The sequence below is a fragment of the Erithacus rubecula genome (genome assembly GCF_903797595.1).
Source record: "Erithacus rubecula genome assembly, chromosome: 22".
NCBI classification, from domain to species: Eukaryota; Metazoa; Chordata; class Aves; order Passeriformes; family Muscicapidae; genus Erithacus; species Erithacus rubecula.
Window position 1 is genome coordinate 4,323,698 of NC_136674.1, and position 18,875 is coordinate 4,342,572.

The 18,875-nt window shown below is 45.5% G+C and overlaps 1 protein-coding gene across 1 annotated transcript; it reads left to right on the plus strand.

Annotated features, from left to right (window-relative positions):
• The first annotated feature begins 270 nt into the window (after positions 1 to 270).
• UNC119 (unc-119 lipid binding chaperone) lies at positions 271 to 18,068 on the plus strand. The gene is made up of 5 exons (XM_079325204.1): positions 271 to 435; positions 9,558 to 9,671; positions 10,539 to 10,641; positions 11,388 to 11,560; positions 12,504 to 18,068. The coding sequence occupies exons 1-5, from the start codon at positions 318 to 320 to the stop codon at positions 12,614 to 12,616; spliced, it is 621 nt and encodes a 206-aa protein (XP_079181330.1). The 5' UTR covers positions 271 to 317; the 3' UTR covers positions 12,617 to 18,068.
• Positions 18,069 to 18,875: the final 807 nt, after the last annotated feature.

Genomic DNA, 18,875 nt, shown 5'->3' on the forward strand with positions numbered 1-18,875 from the left:
TCCCATTCAGGGGCAGCCCACCCAAGCGAGCTCCATCTCCACGCTGTGCCGGTCTGCTTGGGGCGGGTGTCCCCGTGTCCTGTGCCAGGTGTGGGGTCTGTCCCCACCTCACCTGCAGGATGGGGACACCCCACTCCTTTGCCCTGAGCCCCAGGGAGCAGCGTGGCGGGGCCGCTTTCCTGCTCGCTCGCCCTCCCCGCGGAGCCGGGCGGCGCTGGCGGCCGGGGGCGGGCCGGGGGCGGTGATGGCGATGCCCCTCCCGGTGCGGCGGCGCGCAGCGGGGCCGGGGCGCTCACACCGGCGGCGGCGGCGGGGCCATGAAGGTGAAGAAGAGCGGCGGGGCCGGGGCGGCGGCGGCCAGGACCGAGGAGGAGCTGGGCCGAAAGGCGCTCATCGGGCCCGACGATGTGCTGGGGCTGCAGCGGGTCACCAGCGGTGCGTGCCGGGGATGGCGCGGGGGGAGCGGGGGCACCGTGTGGCTTTTCCCGGGGGGGAAAGGATAGCGGGTCTTCCTCTCCGAGAGGTCTAAACCGAGGGGGAAAGAGGAGCCGTTGTCCCTTTCAAGGGGGCTAACGCAGAGGGAAAAGGAGAACCGGTCCCCAATTCCCGGGGGATGAGAAGTGGGGATGCAGCGCGGCAGGGACAGTCCGCACCGGGATGTGGCACCGGTACCAGCGGAGGAGCAGAGCTGGGGATGCAGCCCCCCGATTCGGTCGGAGCTTGGGGTTGGGACGCTCCTGGCTGCTCTCCCCATCACCCTGTGTCCGTGCCCCAAGTGGAGCCTCCCACCCTGTGCCCACGGCAATGGGATGGGCTGGATCCCTGGCCACAGCATGGGGGTACTTTACGGCAGCCCCCCATCCCAGTTCCCCCTCTCCAGTCTATCACCCGTGGTGCTGAGGGCATCTTGGAGGTGGTGGGTGGGAGTGTGTGGCTGGAGGGGCTGTTGTGCTTGGCAGAAGAGCTCGGGACAGCAGCACATGGGGCTGGGGAAAGGCCACGACAGAGGGGAAAGGCTTCACACTGATAGAGAGCAGGTTTAGATTAGATATTAGGGAGAAAATCCTCCCTGGGAGAGTGGTGGGGCCCTGGCACAGAGAAGCTGTGGCTGCTCTATCCCTAGAAGGGTTCAAAATGAGGTTGGATGGTGCTTGGAGCAACCTGGGCTGGTGAAAGGTGTCCTGCCCTGGCAGGGGGTTGGCAGATGGTTTTTAAGGTCCCTTCCAACCCAAACGAGATAATATGTGTGCCTCAGGCCAGCCTGGCCTCAGCGATGCCCAGGGACAATCCACCCTGGTGTCCCAAAAAGTCATTTTCCCATGTCCTAGGACCTTTGGGCTGTGTCTCTGGGCTGTCAGGGCGGAGGGGCTGGCTGGGGTCTGGCTGTGCTCCCTGTGCCTCGCAGACTCTGTGCAGTGGCCTCAGAGCCGTGTCACAGCCGAGCCTGGGGAGGAAGGATGCGGCTGTGGCTGCTGGGGCGTGCAGGCAGCCCCGTGGGGCTGCAGTGTGAGCAGGAGGGGAGGAGAACAGCCCGGCAGGGACTCGTGTCAGCCCTCAGGAAGGGCTTACAGAGACTCCTCTGACAGGGCTTGGGTCCCTTCTGTGAGCTGCTCTGCTGGTGCAGCTGCGTGATTCACTGCCCAGAAATCCCCTGCCTGTAGCAGGGAGAGGCACGCAGCAGGCACTGAAGCATCCTGCCAGCATCCTCAGTTGGATAGTGAATCCAAGCACTGCTCACTTCATGGCAGCCTCTGTGTCCCTGCCCTCCCCAGGGCTGTCTGCAGGGGACAGGGCCACCCCACACCCTTGCTGTCACCTCCTCAGTGGGGATGGATGGTGCATGCTCTTGGTAAGCTCAGGGAAGGCTCCAGGCTTGGAGCAGAGCTGGTTGTTGTCTGCCTGGGTCACAGTGCTCTGGAAATCAGGGAGGATGTGAAATGCATGAAAATGTTGTTGTGTTCCTCTCCTGCTAGGAGACTTGCTGGTACCGGGGCTGCAGATGGGTCATGCTAAACAGAGCCAGGCACTGTGATGGTGTCCCAGGCTTACCATGGGAAGTGCTTCCTGCCCTGCTGGATGTGGGGGAGCCAGGAAATGCTCTCCATGCCTGAAACCCTCTGTGAGTTTGGGGATGCAGGTAAACAGTACATCCATACTGAGCTTATTGTATCTTATCACCCAGAAACACTTTGCAACTCCCCTTCTCAAGCTCCCTTTTTGTCCTGGTGGATCTAACAGAAAGCAAAGAATATTTTTCAGGTTTTTAACACCTAATGATTATCTGGGGCATTTTATGGCCTTAGCTCATTTCTACACCCTTAAAAACAGATGGCCAAAAATAGCAATGTGAAACTGTTCCACTCTTCTGCTTCAGGTAGGGGAGGAGGAAGGGCCAGGCTGTGGCAGAGAAGTTCACAGCTGCCCCAACCTTTTGGACGTGCAGAATGTCAGGGCAGACACCACACCCTGTTGCAGCAATTCTGTCTTTGACAGTTTGAAGTTGAAGGAGGAGTTGGTGCACCAGCAGAACTGTCCTGGTGCCCTGGATGCCCTTTGTTGTTCCAGAAAGAGGATAATCCATCTTCATCCAAACTCATGGGCCAGTGGCACGGCAGCTCACACTGTCGAGGCACTGCATTAAACTGTGTCCTGACTGGGACCTGGGGGGGGCTGCCCATGTTTTTGGGTTGCTTCATCAACCAAAGCCCAGCAGGGCTTGGTACCACAGTGTTTTAGTGTTTTCACACCAGGAGCAGGCTGTGTGTTTCTGAGCAGCCTTCCAGGTTGTGCAGGGAGAGGTGGAATTCTGGCTGTAGCACAGGATGGTTTGGGTTGGAGGGGACCTTAAAAACCACCTTGTTCCAGCTGCCTCACCAAGAACAGGAACACATGCCTCTAGGTGAGCTTGTTCCAACATTTCCTTGAACACTTCCAGGGATGGGGCAGCCACAGCTTCTCCGCACAACCCATGCCAGTGCCTCAGCAGCCTGACAGGGAAGAATTCCTCCCTAATAATCTTTCCATCAGGCAGCACAGCTGGACTTTGCCCTCCCAGTGGGTGCAGCTGACCCAGTGTGAGGTGGCTGGGCTGGGAGGGTGGTGAGACAGGATGTGGCTCTGTGGGCAGCCACAGGAGCCAGCTGGGCTCTGCTCCTAATGTGCTTCTAATAAGCTTAACTGGGGAGCTGTGTGAACTGCCCTGCACATTCTGTGCCCTCCCAATGTTAAATTCCCCAGCAACTCCATGTCCACAGCATTTCTGGGCACACTGGGGTCCAGCCTGATGGATCTGGGATGCTGCCCTGGGATATCTGGGCCAGGCTGGTTCTGGCTCTGCTCCAGCTGGATCAGGTGTAAAGACAGAACCATTTCCTTTGCAATTAGCAAGGTTTGTCACTCGCTCACACAACTGTGGTTGGGAGAAGCGGAAAAAACTCGTGACGTGATTAATTTAAGATTAGCAAAGGAGTGGGGCAGAGCTCAGTTCAAATTGCAATTAATTACTGAGGCAGCCACAGGATCAGAGGAGTCAGATGTGTAACAAAAGACAAGCTCCAGCCTCTGAGGCTGCCCAGCTTATCACCTGCACGCTTTGCCTGTAATACCAGATCAAATCTTACTTTTTAAGTTTTATTCTAATACTGATTTTATTTTAGCAAACCAATGGGATAAGTCATTGATTACATGCTTGGAAACGGTTTCAAAACAAACCCTAAAAATATGGAACACATATGTAATCATTTCTGAAAGTAATCTCTTCCTCGAGCTGTCACTTGGGATTTCTCTGAGACTTCTCTAGGCAGCTTTAGCTAAAGGCCAGCTTGGCACAGGGCTGCCTCAGTAGGTTAGGCAGGCCAGACCCTTCTTGGAGGACTTTCATACCAGTTTCCTGCAGTCAATTAAAGAAAAAAAACCCCAAATAAACTATTTCTCTGCCTTCTGCCTCAGCAGTTCCAGTCCAGGATCCATGTTCAAATCCATTTCTAAATCCGTGGGGTTTGATAGGCAAGGAGAGAGGCAGGCACTAACAGGAATGTGAGGCAGATGTGCATGAATCCATCTTCAAAGCCTCTCCTGGACCATGACTTCCCTCCCCAGTTAATGGGCAGAATGTATTTTATTAGGAGCTCTGAGGAGCTGTGGGTGTCTGTGAGGTTAACAAATCCCTCTCCTGCCCTGTCCAGGATGGACAGTGATGTGTGGCTGTGATTTGATGTGCTGATTTCTTGTTGCAGAGCCATATCCCAGAGCTGTGCCAAGCTGCTCTCCCCATGACCCTTCCCTCAGCATCCCACACAGGCTGTGAGCTTTTCCAGTGCTTCCCAGAGTCTCACGGTACAAAATGAGCTGTTGGGATTCCCAGGGGCAGCACACATGGGGTGTGTGTGTGTGTGGGATTCCTCCTTCTCCCAGGATTCTGGGTTTGGGCCATCCCTGGTGGAAATGGCAAAGAGGAAAGCTGAGGGAGTCAGCCTGAGGGTCTGGGCAGAGCTTGGCTTTGGCTCAACCCAAAAATAGCTGATTTTGTGCATGTGGTTTCAGGCTTTGAATGCAATCAGTGTAAAAAGAGTGCAGGAGAAAGTGTTTGGGTGCCTTGGAAATGGGGGAAGAGCAGCTCCATCCACAGCCTGCAGGGCTGTGATCAAATTAATTGTGAGAGGGTGATGTGTGGAAAGCTCTAGCTGAAATTAAAAAAAAAAAAAAAAAAAAAGAAAAAGAAGAGATGAGCAGGCTGCCACAAAAATCAGAGCCTGGTGAGCTGTGCAGTAGGACTTGGCAAGTGAGGGGCTCTGGGGACCTTGGGAAGTGCCTCAGCCTGGAGCCTCCTGGCCTAAATCCCTCTGCTTCCTTGACAGGAAATGTGCTGCTGTGGAAAAACCCCTGTGGGATCCTTCTGGTGCAGGATTTTCCCTCTGGGGCACTGCAGCAGCCTAATTCCAGAGCTAGGTCAGAGGGCAGCTGCTTCCTCCCCTGGTTCTCCAAACCCCATGGTTTGGGCTGGAGGGATCTGTTTTACAGGATTAGATCCTGTTTCCTGAGGCAGAGGGCAGTGAAATGGTTTATTTATTTTTTTTTAACTGAGCCCAGGTTGTCTGGGCAGGTGTATAAATAGCACCTGGACCCTGCCCTGCCTTGCCCCCAGGTCCTGCCCCGTGTCCTGCGTCACCACTCGGCCTCTTTGCAGGGTCTGGGCTATTTTTGCTTCCTCCTGAGACTCTTCAATCTGATAATCTCCTAATCTCCAGCTCCTGGCAATTCCTCTGCAGTTGTCTTGGCTTTATACCTGGCTTATGTCTTGGGAGTTGGCTTCAGAATAGCTCCTGACCTTGTTGGTTAATTCATGTTAGGAAATAGTCCTGCATAACTACAGGAGCCTCCCCATCCATTCCCTAAATTGTTGTTGTCTGTGTTGGGGAGAGAAATTCCTGTTACAAGTCACTGCTGTTGCCTCAGTCTCTTGTACAGCATCCTCCTGACTTACACCCATTCCAGGACCAGATTTTCAGTTCTTTCTTACCCTGGGTGCACTCTGCTTTCCTTAGTGGGCTCTTAAGGCCTTAAAATAGGAGCTGCCCCATCTGAGATTAGACTTGATGAGCACAGAAATATCCCTGATGTCTGTGAGAGGGGACACGTGCTTCCTCCTGATTGCAGGGCTGGGGACAGGAGCACAACAAAGAGTTGGATCCTATTGCCCATGAGCTTGTGATAAGATGTGCCTGGTGGGGTGGTTGCAAAGGAAATTTGGAAATACAGGATCAAGTTTTAGTTTTCTGTGATGAGGAGCAAACCTGATCTCATGCATTTAAATAACAGGGAGAGGTCCAGAGGAGAAAGTGCCTTTGTTTGCTTTCCTGTGTTATTTGGTTCTGTATTATTCCTCACCTTTTGTGCTCCTCTCTAACACCAGCTGCTAAAATACACACCTGGAATTATGCACCAAGGTTCAGGATGTGCCAGTGCCTGCTGGCATTGTCCAGGCTGTTCTGCTGGTTTGTTTTGTAATCTTGGTTGGGTTTGGGAGGGCAGGAAGGTTTCCTGGATAAAAGCTGTCTATTCCCTGGGTTAGGCAGTGGAGGTATCACCTCAGAACTGTACCAGGGGAAGGAGAACTTGCTGATTCTGGGAGCAAAGCTAGAGACACTGAACTATTTGGGGTCACTTTGGGATCACTTTTTCCTACAGAGGGCATTGGAGAATTTGTGAAGGAATTAATTGAGGCAGATTCAGGAGGCCAATCACCTCTGCTGCTCCCTCAGACCACCACAGTGGTGTTGGTTGTGATCCAAACCCTTCACAACTGTGATAGGTCTTTAGATAAAGGTTGTCTCTAGAAGTGGGGAGTTGCAGATCTTTGGCATGAGCCAGGGGTTATGAGAAAGAAGCTGGAGAGACACCATCAGGAATGTGTGAGAAGTGGCTGCTAATACCAGGTGAATTGTTTTCAGGAAGGGTTTGGGGATGAAAGTCTGGGATATAACAATTCTCTAGGAAAGGGTAGGAACAACTCCTGTTTTGTGACTTTTTTTTTGCACCACTAAATGTGGGTACTTTAGGATAAAAACCAGCCTGATGGGTTTTCCATGGCAGTGCTGTTGTATCCATACCCTTATCCCTAAATCAGCTGAGTACTGCTTCAGGGGAAGTGGAAGAAACCAGAAAATATTCTGTCCTGAGAGACAAACCCACCATTCTCTGCAACAATCCCCTCTGTGGAGGTTTGATCTGCCTCATTCCCAGCTAAAATAACCACGGCTGCTGCCTCCCTTCCCCAAATCGTGGTGAATTAGGACAAGGGAAGCAGATGATACATTTAAGTGAGTCACGGAAGTGTGGGCAACTGGGCCCTACAGTAATTTAAAAATAAGTGTGTATGGGATGAGATTAGCCAATCTGACAGTGCTCAGCTAAGCAGAAGGATCTGCCAATTGCAAGCAGCCCATTCCCAATAAGACCTCCCAGTGCAGCCTCAGGCTCCTGTTTTTTGTGGGGGAAAAATCAGCACGTGGCTACTTTGATTGATTTTTGAACAGGAATAGAGAAACAAATGTAATACAGGCTGAGAGGAATATACATGTGTTTTTTTCCCCTTTCTAGGAGACTGGGCACTGCCAGAAGAGTTAAAACCCACTTGATTGCAATATTCTAGCTGATCTTCCTGGATGTCATCCAGCTGTATATTGTCATGCTGATTAAAAAAAAAAAAAAAAAAAAAAAAAAGCAGCAAAAATAGGGGTGCAACCATCAATGAGCAGGAGCCTGGTGGGGGTTCTATCCGGCGTTTACTCCTCTTTGGAGGCTCTGCTTGGCTCTGCTCTGCTCCAGATGAGTCATGGGCACTGTTACTGCAGCAACGCTGCTGCCAAGGAGGGGGATAAAGCTGTTGCCATGGTGCTGGATGGGCAGGAATTCTGCAGGAGTAGAAACACTTAATAATTAACTTGCAGACAAATACAGCTTCAGATTTGCCAGCGTGCTCCAGGGAAGGTGTCCTGGGCTCCTGGGCAACTGCTGCCTGCTGCCAGCAGCATTCCCAGGGAGCATGGCCAGGGCTGGGCTCTGGGAGATGTGCCTGCTGCCATCAGCTTCTGCTCTGCATGATGGTGTTTCCAAGCTGGGAAGTTGTGGGGCAGGTTAGGGATTGGGGTGGCTGATGTGTCAGAGCTGAAAATGCTGGTGTAATTGCAGGACGTCTCCCTGAGGAATGCTAAACGTCAGGGCTGAAGGCAAGGGGTGGGTTTCAATTCCTGTCTTGTCTCCTTGCTGCTGTTAAAGACACAAAAGAAGATTTTTTTGTGCAGGTCTTGGGATATTTGACCAAACACAGGCTTGTGTTTTCTTGTGGTAGCAGAAAGGTCGAGCTTATAACTTGTTCTTCCTGACAGTGTGGGTGCTGGTGCCAGTTTTAGCTTGTGCTGTGTTGATAGGGAAGGGAAAATCCCTGCCAAATGCCAGGAATGCTTTGCACACTGTCCTCTCCCATTTATAGAACTGTAGAAACTCAGAGAGTTTTGGCCTAAGAGGGACCTTAAAGATCATCCACTTCCCTCCCCTCTGCCATGCAGGGACACCTCCCACTATCCCAGCTTGCTCCCAGCCCCATCCAGCCTGGCCTTGAGCACTTCCAGGGAAGGGGCATCCACAAATTCTCTGGCATTCCTTTGAGCATTCACCATATGGGGTTGTTGGAGAGCAGTAAAACTGTCCAGGGAGAACATTTAACACCTCTGTTCCTTGCACTGAGTTCACTTGGACTGTTCTCCAAGTTATGGAGATTTGGAAGGAATAAAAGGTTTCTAGGAAAGTGCTGGTGCCAGGTGTTTGTGCCCAGGAGCTCAGAAATCTCTCACAGTGGTCGTGGATTTCTTAGACCTGTGCTGAAGTTGGGTTGGCATGGGCAGGTCTGAGCTCTGAGCACTTTTAACTTGTTTTTATTTAGTCAGTGACTAAGCCTCAGGTGGATGGATTTGTTGGAGTTTCAGAAATAGGAAAGCAGACAGAAATAAGTGATTAGCTCAGATTAACAGCAGGAATTAGTAGCTGAGAAAGTGCTTTCAATTAGAATGTTAAAGTATTATTTTCACCTTGGAACCTCCAGAACCAGTCTCCTACATCAATCAAATGTGCTGTTGTTTGAAAGCTGACCTGTCACAGAGCATTTCTTTAGATTTGTCAGGGTAAAGTGAGTTGTTGGAGCTGCTTTCAGTGTGTGCTGCATGTGCTCCTTCCCCAGGGAGGAGGATGGTTCCTATGCCAGGAGCTGGCTCTGGGCACAGCAAGGCTGAAGGCCAAAACTGGAGATTTTAGTAGTGGAATCCTCATCTCTGCCCATGTTCAAAAGCCCTGTGGATGTGGCACTTGGGACATGGGTTAGTGGTGAACACAGCAGTGCAGGGTGAAAGGTTGGACTGGACAATCTTAGAGGGCTTTTCCAATCTCAACAATTCTGTGATTCCATTAATTTCTATCAAAGCAGGGAAAGGCTCCTCTCCCTGTTCTCCTAACACAGGGAAAGGCTTCAGCATCATTCTCAGTGCTGAGGGAAACAAGCCCTGGTGTGGGGTGAGCATCAGTGGAGAGAAGAGGCCACCCTTTGTCTGCAGAGGGCTGGAGCAGGGAGGTGGCACAGGGGAGGACACTCCTGTTCCAGTTAAGTGCAGCTTAGTGCTCCCAAAGCTGCTTAGCCTTGCCATTCTGCCACAGGGCAGTTTTTAAAACAGGCAAAGCCTCTTAGGACTGGAAAGGCTGGGATTTGATGGAGGTGCTGACTAGTCTCAGTACCCTGGGAGGAAATGGCTGCAGAAGTTGCTGGCACAGGGTTGGGAAAAGGTGATGACCTCTGTGTGTTGGGGGAGAGAATTCTTTTTATTTATTTCTTTCCCCTGTCCTACATCTCTGGAACTGAGACTATCTTCAGAGACATCAGTTCTGAGTTAAAACAGGCAGCAGTGGAGATGCATTTGGGCTGTTCTCACTGCTGATGTGGCCTCCAGAGAACAGCCAGAAATTCCTGGTATTTCAGGGCAGCCTTCATTTAAATTTGCTTCCCCCTGCAGATTATTTGTGCACTCCAGAGGAAAATGTTTACAAGATAGACTTCACCAGGTTCAAAATCCGGGACATGGAATCTGGCACAGTCTTGTTTGAAATCACCAAGCCAGCAGCTTCAGGTGAGTGCACACACAAAATAAGGTTTCCAGGAGGAAATTCTTTTTTTAACCTTTCCTCACTCCTTTTACTCCATGTATTTCCCAAAAGTAGCAGAATCTCTCCACTGCAGGGAGGCTGGAGCCCCATCTTGCAGCAGGAATGTTTTTCAGGTGTCTCTTTGTACCAACAGGGTGAGCAGGGCTGGCTGCTGCTGTGCTCTTCCTGCTGCCATCTGTGATGGGAAGGGACAGATGGATGTTGTAAACAGGAGCAGAGGAGGAGGAGGAGATCACTGGGTGGTTTTTTCTTGGCTGTTCATCAGTTTGTGCCCTCTGCACACAGTTTAGCTGCTAGTTTAACATCTCTCACTGAGGAATCAGGAAAATGGAATTTCCAAAAGGGAGAAACTGCCAACAGGCAAATTAAACAAACTGAAAGTTTGCCTTTAAATTTTTTTTTTCCTTTTTGTTTAATTAATTTTTTAGGTGTTACTTGTAAGCATCCAAGTGTTGCCTGTTGCCAGTGGTGATACAAACCCCAGGGCAGCTGTTCTTTTCCTGGCCAAGCACTTATAACCCTTCCCCACCTCCCTTCAGGTGACAGGAAGTTTTCTGTAGCTTACAGGTAGCATGCTAAGGGGAAATGCTTGTTCAGAGTCACTCTGCATGTGAGGTAGGAGCAGTAGATGAGGAATAGAAATATAAAAAATTAGAAATTACTCAAACCAAAGTGCCAGCTTGCAGCATCCCACCTCTGAGCGACCCGCGCTGGAGGAGGGTGAGCTGGGTGATTTCCTGGCTGATGTGGCACCAGGACACCACCAGCAGTTTCCCCCCGAGTTCCTGGGTGTCAGGCAGCTGTGACAGGGCTCTGTGTGTGCTTTGCAGAGCGGGAGCACAATGACAGGAAGGATGTGGACCCCAACGCCGGGCGCTTCGTGCGCTATCAGTTCACCCCCGCCTTCCTCCGGCTGCGGCAAGTGGGAGCCACGTGAGTAACCCCCCTCTGCTCCTTGGCACACAAAACTCCTGAAACTGGGGGGGAAAAACACCCATCTCTGCCATCTTCATCCTGCCAGGGAGTTGGTTGAACAGGGGGATTTGTTATGAGGGTCTGCAAATCTCTTGCCTTCTCTGCCGCTCCACGCTGTTTAGTCGTGTTAATAAAATAAAGTGGGAAAGGGTCTCCAAAGAAAAGGCTCTGGGGAGACCTTAGAGCATCTTCCAGTGCCTGAAGGGACTCCAAGAGAGCTGGAGAAGGACCTGGAGTGACAGAACACATCTTCCCAGTGCTAGAGAGCAGGGTTAGATGGATTTTGGGGAGGAATTGTTCCCTGGAGGGTGGGAGGTCCTGGCACAGGGTGCCCAGAGAAGCTGTGGCTGTTCCATCCCTGGAGAGGTCCAAGGCCAGGCTGGATGGAGCTTGGAGCAGCCTGGGACAGTGGAAGGTGTCCCTGCCCATGGCAGGGGTGAAATTGGATGAGCATTAAGATGTTTGTGTCCCTGTAGAATGCTTTAAGTCAAAGAGGAAACAATAATTTGATTGGTGCTTTTGCTTTAAATAAATAAATAAATAAATAAAATATATAATATATTTAAATATATAGATGTTGTTGTTGTTTCGCTTTCTTGGTTTGTTTTTTTTTTTTTTTTTTCAGTGCTCTCTTCTGCTTTCAGTAATGGTGCAGATCTTACTGAAGGACAAAATCTCACATCAGCTTTGCCCTTCTTTTTCAGGGTGGAATTCACAGTAGGGGACAAACCCATTAATAATTTCCGTATGATTGAGAGGCACTACTTCCGTGACCAGCTGCTGAAAAGTTTTGATTTTGAATTTGGCTTCTGCATCCCCAGCAGTAAAAATACTTGTGAGCACATCTATGAATTCCCCCAGCTCTCAGAGGATCTCAGTAAGCTCTTTAAACTTTCTTTTTTCTGGTTTGTCACACCATGATGTTCATCTGAGGTGGTTTGGGGGAACCCTTTCTTAAAAACTGTCTCTAGAGAGTGGGTTGGGTGGAATAATTCATCCTTTTATATCTGTGTTAACACAGATTTTGTTTTCTAGTAGGATGTATCTCATCAAACACCAGGCAGTTGCTTGGGTTGTTTTTGTTTTTTTTTTCTTTTTTGTTTTAATTCATAAAAGAGAAGCTTCAGTATCAGGGAGAAAAAAGATAATTGTGTTATAAAACAACCAAAAAATAAGATTAAAAAGACATCCAATAAATGGATAACTTAAATGTTATGATCTGTTTTAATGCTTGTTGTGCTATATTGTGAGCTTGAGAGGTTTTATTATGAACATAACTTTTATTTTCTCTCATCTCTCCCAAGACACAATAGCACAAGCACTAAATCTCTGTGATCTTCCTCTTTACAACCCCTAATTGTGTGTGTCAGCACTAATATGACAGTCTGTGGAAAATGCAGTGAGGCCCCGCTGTCAGGCCAGAACAAATTTACTTTGGGTTTACTGTTTTATCACTCTTTTTAAAAACAAAACAAAAAGAACCCCAACCCAAAATGTAATAGCATCTTGTTCTGAGGTCCCCTTTATATGATGCCTTAAAATATTTGGATTATGAACATTTTTCATCCCTGAAAGTGTTCAAAGAAAGTGTGGATGTGGGTTTAGTTTAGATTTTAAAGCCTTAGAGGGCTTTTCCAACATAAAAATTCCACGATTATGCTTGAATTGTTTAAGACACACCAGCAAGGAGTGGTTTGAGCAATTCCCATTTGGGTTTTTGTTTTTTTTCACCTGATTTTGCAGCTGCCTGTCTGGCACTGAGCAGTGCTGGAGCAGCACTGTTAATTTTTTGGGTTTTTTCCCCCATTTCCCCCTCCCAGTTCGAGAGATGATCCTGCACCCCTACGAGACACAGTCGGACAGTTTCTACTTTGTGGACAACAAGCTGGTGATGCACAACAAGGCAGATTATTCCTACAGTGGAGGACCTTGAGCTGGGCTGGCCTCCCCTGCCCTCTGGAAATCGTCAGGGAATCCCAAAAAAACCCTCCAGCTCTGCTGCTCAACGTCACCTGGACAAGGATCCACCAAGCAAGGACTCTTTGCCACAGTAGGAGTTTCATGACATCTCTTTTGAGCTTTTGAAGCAGACCCAGATCTTCAGAAGTTTTGAGCTAAAATCATCTTTGGATACCACTTCCCCAAGTTCTTTAAGTGTCTGCTTTGAAAATGGCCTTGTGGGACCTGAGGGGTTTTGCCCTAATTCTGTGAATTTGTGTTCCTGCCCTCGAGTATCTTTTAGGATTGCTTTCCCAAAGAATGTAATCAGAGAAACCCTGGGAGTGGATGGATGCAAAGAGGTTTGGGTGGTTGTTTCTCTTTGTGAATGCTTCAAAGGCCAATTTAACTTGTCCAGCCTGTTGAAAATATTGAGCAAAACATCTCACCAAGGCAAGTTTCACCTTTAGATTGGCTTTCCATGTGTCTCATCCTTTAGTTTCCATCCTCCTGTGTCATGTTCTGTTTAACCTTGGAAACACCAACACCTGCAATGGAGAGCAGTAGCTCAGTGACAGAGCTGTGTAAATTGGGTGTTTTTACATTTACATTCCTTTTACATTTCAGGTGAAGTTAAAATGGCATTGTGGGTCTGTGAACCTCCATAAGTACATTCCATTAATTTCAATTTTTGGCAGAATAATCAGGAAAAGCAGAAGGGTTTTAGCTTTATTTAACATTTTTGCTTTATTAAACATGCAGCCTTTTCATGCCACACATTTCCCATGTGAAATTTCTTTCATCTCTGCTCGATACCAAGATAAGGATTTTCAGCACTGCTTGTTAAAGCAACATTTTATTTGTCTAGGGCAGCTGGGGAGTGTGGAATTTCCAATTTTCTACTTGTATCTGCATTTAAGGGAGGTTAAGACAGTGTTTTCCCTTCGTTAAAAATGTTTCTCATCAGATATTAATGCAAATAAAACTAAATCTAATAATCTACAACTTTAACACGCAGCAAAAAATTTAGCAAAAGTTCTCTCTTCAGACTCTGTGAGAAGTTTAACACCAATTTAGCCCAAGAAATAGCAACACCAAGAATAAACTATGGGGTGACCTGTTGTCATGAAACCCTTACTCTGAAGGTCAGTTCACTGATACTAAAAAAAAAAACAACAACAAAAAAACCCAACAAAAATAAAAGACAGTTGCAGTCTGTAGATATTTCTATAAATACTTGATGTCTCCATGTCTAATTCTGTGAGTTGAAGTGGAACATTCTATGTTAGCCTCGGATAGGTGTAATAATTGTCATAATTTTTATAAAAACATAATTTCCAGTCGTGAGGAGCATCTCTGTAGTCACAGCCTGTGTCAGACAGGACAACAAACAATTCCAAGTGTAGCCTAAGGACAGGGAGGTTTTTGTGCTCTTCTTGGGGCTGTGGTCACTTTTCAATGTGTCACCATTTGTGTTTGGCTTGGCTTTTTCCACTGCTGAGAGAGGAGGCAGGTTGGTTTTTTATTTTTTTATTTTTTTTTTTTAGAAAAACCACAGTGATTTTAGGCTACAGCACAGTTTTTAATAAGCTTGGTAGCTACAAAAGTGTGTCAAGTTCACTGATTTTACACAAGTGATAACTTGTAGTAATTCTTATCACAGTGAGAATTCTATCTCTCACTATTTTTTGTCTCTAGTGGATTAAATCATACAAGTAGCCCAGGGCTGACTGATCAGTTTGAGAGATACAAAGGATTTCCTCATTATTTGTGCAGTACTTTGAGCTACTGACCATTAATTTTATAGCACAGTAATTACTAAAGATGAAAATAGTTTCAAAAATGTTTTCATTCCTTCCCCCCCTTTTTCTTTTTTTGTTTTTTTTTTTGCAAGTTTTAAGTATTTCTGAGTTTTGTTTCAATTTGCAGGATAAAAAAAAAAAGTTAATTTAAAGACAAAATAGAGTGTATATTTATAATTACCACCATGTACAAAGTTTTTTGGGGGGTTATTTTTCACCTGCTGTTCATAAAAATCACTTCTGTGCATAAGACTTTTAGGAATGGAATTTGCCCAGAATTGCCAGTCATCTTTTTAATAAGCTGTGATGAGATCAGCTGAACTTTGGTGTCATTTGATGGAGTTTCCTCTGAAATAGTCATGTTCTGCTCCTTTTTTTTATGCTACATCCTTTCAAGTCTCAAAGAAAAAGAGTAATTCCATAAAATTATTACTGTAATCAAGGCAAATTTGGGTGGTAGACATGCCCCTTGTGAAAGAACCAAGAGGAAGTCACAGTGTTCCCAGGAGTGCAGGGTGTGAATGGAATTTCTGACATTTTTCTAGGGCTTGAGGTTAAACACAAGAGGATGAGTTATCAGCTGCTACTCTCCTGAAATCTTTTATAATTCAGATATATAATTCCAGTCTTACAGAAAATTTAGTGTGAATCATATGGGAGTTATTACACTGAGTTTGCTGCCTAATATTAGGAATATTTTAAGCCAGAAATAAAGATTGGACATTTTCAATAAAATCAATTTCAACCAATTCCAGCTTTAGCTTTTCAGCTGGGACAATTTTACTCTTATTAAAAATCCCCAGAGTTTGCCACAATAACAAATTCTGATTCCTAAACCAAGGTAAACATTTATTTTTTTCTGTGTCCCACTGAAGCTGCTCACTGTTATCTCACTTGGGAATTCTTTGTTAGCATTTCCTCAAGGTCACCCACATCACAATCTTTACAAACACGTGGGAATCCCTGCCCAGGAGAGATTCTGTTCCTTTCCCACCTGCTCATCACATTTGTGTTGACATAAACAGCACTAAAATAATGTTTCACCAAAAACTTTGATTATAAAGTTGCTGTTTTAATGCCACTTCTTGTTTTGCTTAAAAACCACATTCAGAATTTAGTGTTAAAGACCAAACTGTGCAGCACCCAATAATTTCAGCTTCCTACTGAAGGGGAGCTGATTTTGCAGCCCAGTTGTGAAACTCACTTTTTTTTTCCCCTTAAACTGGCAGCTGATTCTTATTATAAACCAGTTGAGGATGAAGTTTTAGCAGTCTTGTTCACAGAGGAATTTGTTAATCTTCTTAACTAGCTATTATTTTGTATTTTAACATTCATCATTATAGGGTTTACTTTGGAAGTTCATTGTGAAATCACCAAATATTGGCTCTGGGAAAAAAAAAAGAATTATTGTGTTTTCTTCCTTGATCTCATTTTAAACATGACTTTAATTAGCACTACAGCTCTGTTTTAACAAGCCAGCCTGGCAATTTGGGATCTGACTTTCTGAAAGTGAAAGAAAACATCCAAAGCTGACCAAGATTATCTGCTAATAATGCCTGGCTGTTTCCTGTCATAAAACAGGATTAAGTGTCTGCTTTACACAGTGACTTAATCTTGGAAAAAGGAACTAAGTCTCTCCAAGTGCTAATAGTGACATAATTTTTCTGAGAGACAGGGAAATTATAGCTCAACACATTATTTCAGGGAAATTATAGTTTGACATATTTTTTTTTCACTTTGTCAGTCTTGGATTCCTTTAGTTGTCAGGGTTTTTAGGAAAAGCAGCAATAATTGCTGGTGAGCTGCATGCTCTAATAACTCACACTTCCATGGCAGGGAGAGAACCATTTCTTTTTAGAATTAACACATCAGCTGTGGTTGAAAATACAGAAGCTTTGCTCTCAGTTCAGTGGCAAAAGCCAAAATTGTTTCTGTGAATTTTCTGCTACGTGGTGACATTTCTGAAATAACTGAGTGATCCACCCTTCCTGACTCAGAATATTTTATTTATTTATTTATTGTTAATGTAGAAAGTCTCTCCAGGGTTGAAAACAATCTGCTGGGGTTTAGTTCTTGTTCACAATCTCTCTCTGTGTCTTGTTTTTTGGGCAGGTCAGTAAGATGCTTAATTTTCCACCTCTGTCCTCTGAGCTTTATTTCAAAATCTTGTTTAGTGTCACAGTGGTGGCTGGCTGTGTGTAAAACATGCAGGCTACCAACTTCCAAATCCCTCCAGTTTGAGAAAAAACTGTGGAATTATATTGAGAATTATCCTACATATCAACCCATATGAAATAAACCCCAATCTTCATGATAAAATTAAAAAGGGAACTCTTAGTCATGCAAAGACTGGGGCTATTTAAGGTACAAAAATGCTAATACCCTACTGTCATATTTATAAAGTATTATAAAAATGCTCTGTTAATTATTCATAACCTGGAAAAGATGGTTAACAGCTCAGTTTTAATTAGGTCTGGTTAGGAAGGAAACCATAGAAATCATTGCTGTTGTTTGGGGCTGCAGGGCAGCAGCTGGAATTGTGTGTATGGCACAAAAATTTGGGCAGGTTTTTTTGCATTTAGGGGGGAAAAGTGAGGGAAAGGAGGACAAAGACAGAAAAAAGAATAAATTTCAGCTGTTTGGACCCGAGAGCTTCAAGGCCATGGTGAGTGACTCAGTTTTCTCCTGGGTCTGAGGCAGCTCGTGGTTCTCCTCTCTACCCCCAGTGTAAAATTTATAGAGACTTTTCAGTATTAATATTAAATTCCATTTAGAGTTCTTATCATTTAATCCACGTGGAAATTGCTGATTTATTTGTTCTCCCCATCCCTGGTGGGTGAAATGGTGTTTGTGTGTCTGCAGCCCCCCAAAAACCCCCCTGTGCTCCTGCCTGCTCTGGTGTCTGCTTGTATCTTAATACACCCAGCAAAACTGTTTGAATGTGAATTTTGTTGTTTTTTTTTTTTTTTTCTTTTCATGGCATAGAAACAGAATTGTCTGTATTAAAATGTATTTATAAAAAAAAAAAAATCTATTTTTTGTGGAAGGAAAGTAGGATTGTGGTTACTATACCACTGGGAAAACGTTAGGAGCATTTTTACAGAGTTAATTTCTAATTCTTTGTACCTTGGTAGTGATTTGTTTGCTAGGAGAACATCCACTGTGGCCCATCCTGTGGCAATGCAATGCACTGTCCTGCAGAGAATCTGCTTTTCAGAAAACTGGGAGTCTTTTGTTTCCTTTTTGGGACAAGAGGGAGCTGAGGAAATCACCAGGAATAGAAGGAACCTTGGCACAGAATCAGTTCTGTGGCTTTGGCTTCAGCCTGTTTGACTTTTTGCAGATTAAGTAGAGAGAGAGAAAGAAAAAAGATTGAGACTTCAGGATTAAAAAAAAAAAAAAAAAAAGAAAAGAAAATTAGATGCTACAATTTAGTCTTCCTGTAGGAGAAGGAGAGTCCTTAAATTAATTTATACAGGGTTTAAATAGGGATTGCACTTGCTTCAATTGATTTAATATTGGCAGCTTAGTCATTGATGTGCATCCTAGGGAATATGCTTAACTTTTTCCATTACCTTGGAAAATGGCTCAAAAACATGTCACTTCCATTAGCAAGTGTTTCTTCTCCTGTAACAAATTGCAAAATGTAAAAAAAAAAAAAAAAAAAAAAAAAAAAAGGAAATAAATTATTGATCCTAGAAACGAGGGTGATTGTCTATTTTATTTAAATATTTTTGTGAAAAAAAAGCATTCAAACTTTCATTTCAGGTCTCTTCCATCAATAGTCAAACTCCAGTTTTTGTGCAGGTGTGTGTGAGCAGCTTCATTTTTTTGGTGATTGATGGAAAGGCTCTGCAGTAGTTCTTTGGGTAGTTCTGAGGTAAAAACCATCACAGCAAAAACTGTTCAGGTGGGATTTAACTTTCAGACTGGGAAAATATCTCGGAGTGTAATCAAAATAAATTGTTATCAATGACATTAATGGGACTTTGGAGTTGCACAGATCACAGCTGTGCATCAGGTTGTGATTTTATAAAATTTGCAGGTTTGAAAAGTCAGTTTGAAAAACAAAGTGAAGAATTTGAGAATTTGAGAAAAAAAAGAAAAAGGTGAAAAATAAAAATAAAAATAAAGTTTTGAAGTGCATCAGCAGAACCTTGGAGTTCCCTGGGTCACCTTTATGCCCCAGGTTGTGATTCTGGAGGATTTCTGGCTGCACTTTGGAGAAGCAAGTTCTGAAATTAAAGTGAAAATTGCTGTCTCTGCCTTATTGACTAAAACTGAACCAGCTGCTGGGGCTGAGTTTTACTGCAGTAATTCAATCTTGATGGCTTTGATGTTTTATTCAGGAATTCCTGGGAATACCTCTGTGTTTCTCTGGGAGCAGAAGAAGAGGAGTAGGATGTTTTTGTTTCAAAATATCTTCTATAACTCATTTTGATTCCATGGAAT

Coding starts and splice junctions, on each gene's coding strand:
- UNC119 (XM_079325204.1), top strand. CDS start 318: ATGAAGGTGAAGAAGAGCGGCGGGGCCGGGGCGGCGGCGGCCAGGACC. Junction 436..9,557: donor GCTGCAGCGGGTCACCAGCG/GTGCGTGCCGGG, acceptor TTCCCCCTGCAG/ATTATTTGTGCACTCCAGAG. Junction 9,672..10,538: donor CACCAAGCCAGCAGCTTCAG/GTGAGTGCACAC, acceptor TGTGCTTTGCAG/AGCGGGAGCACAATGACAGG.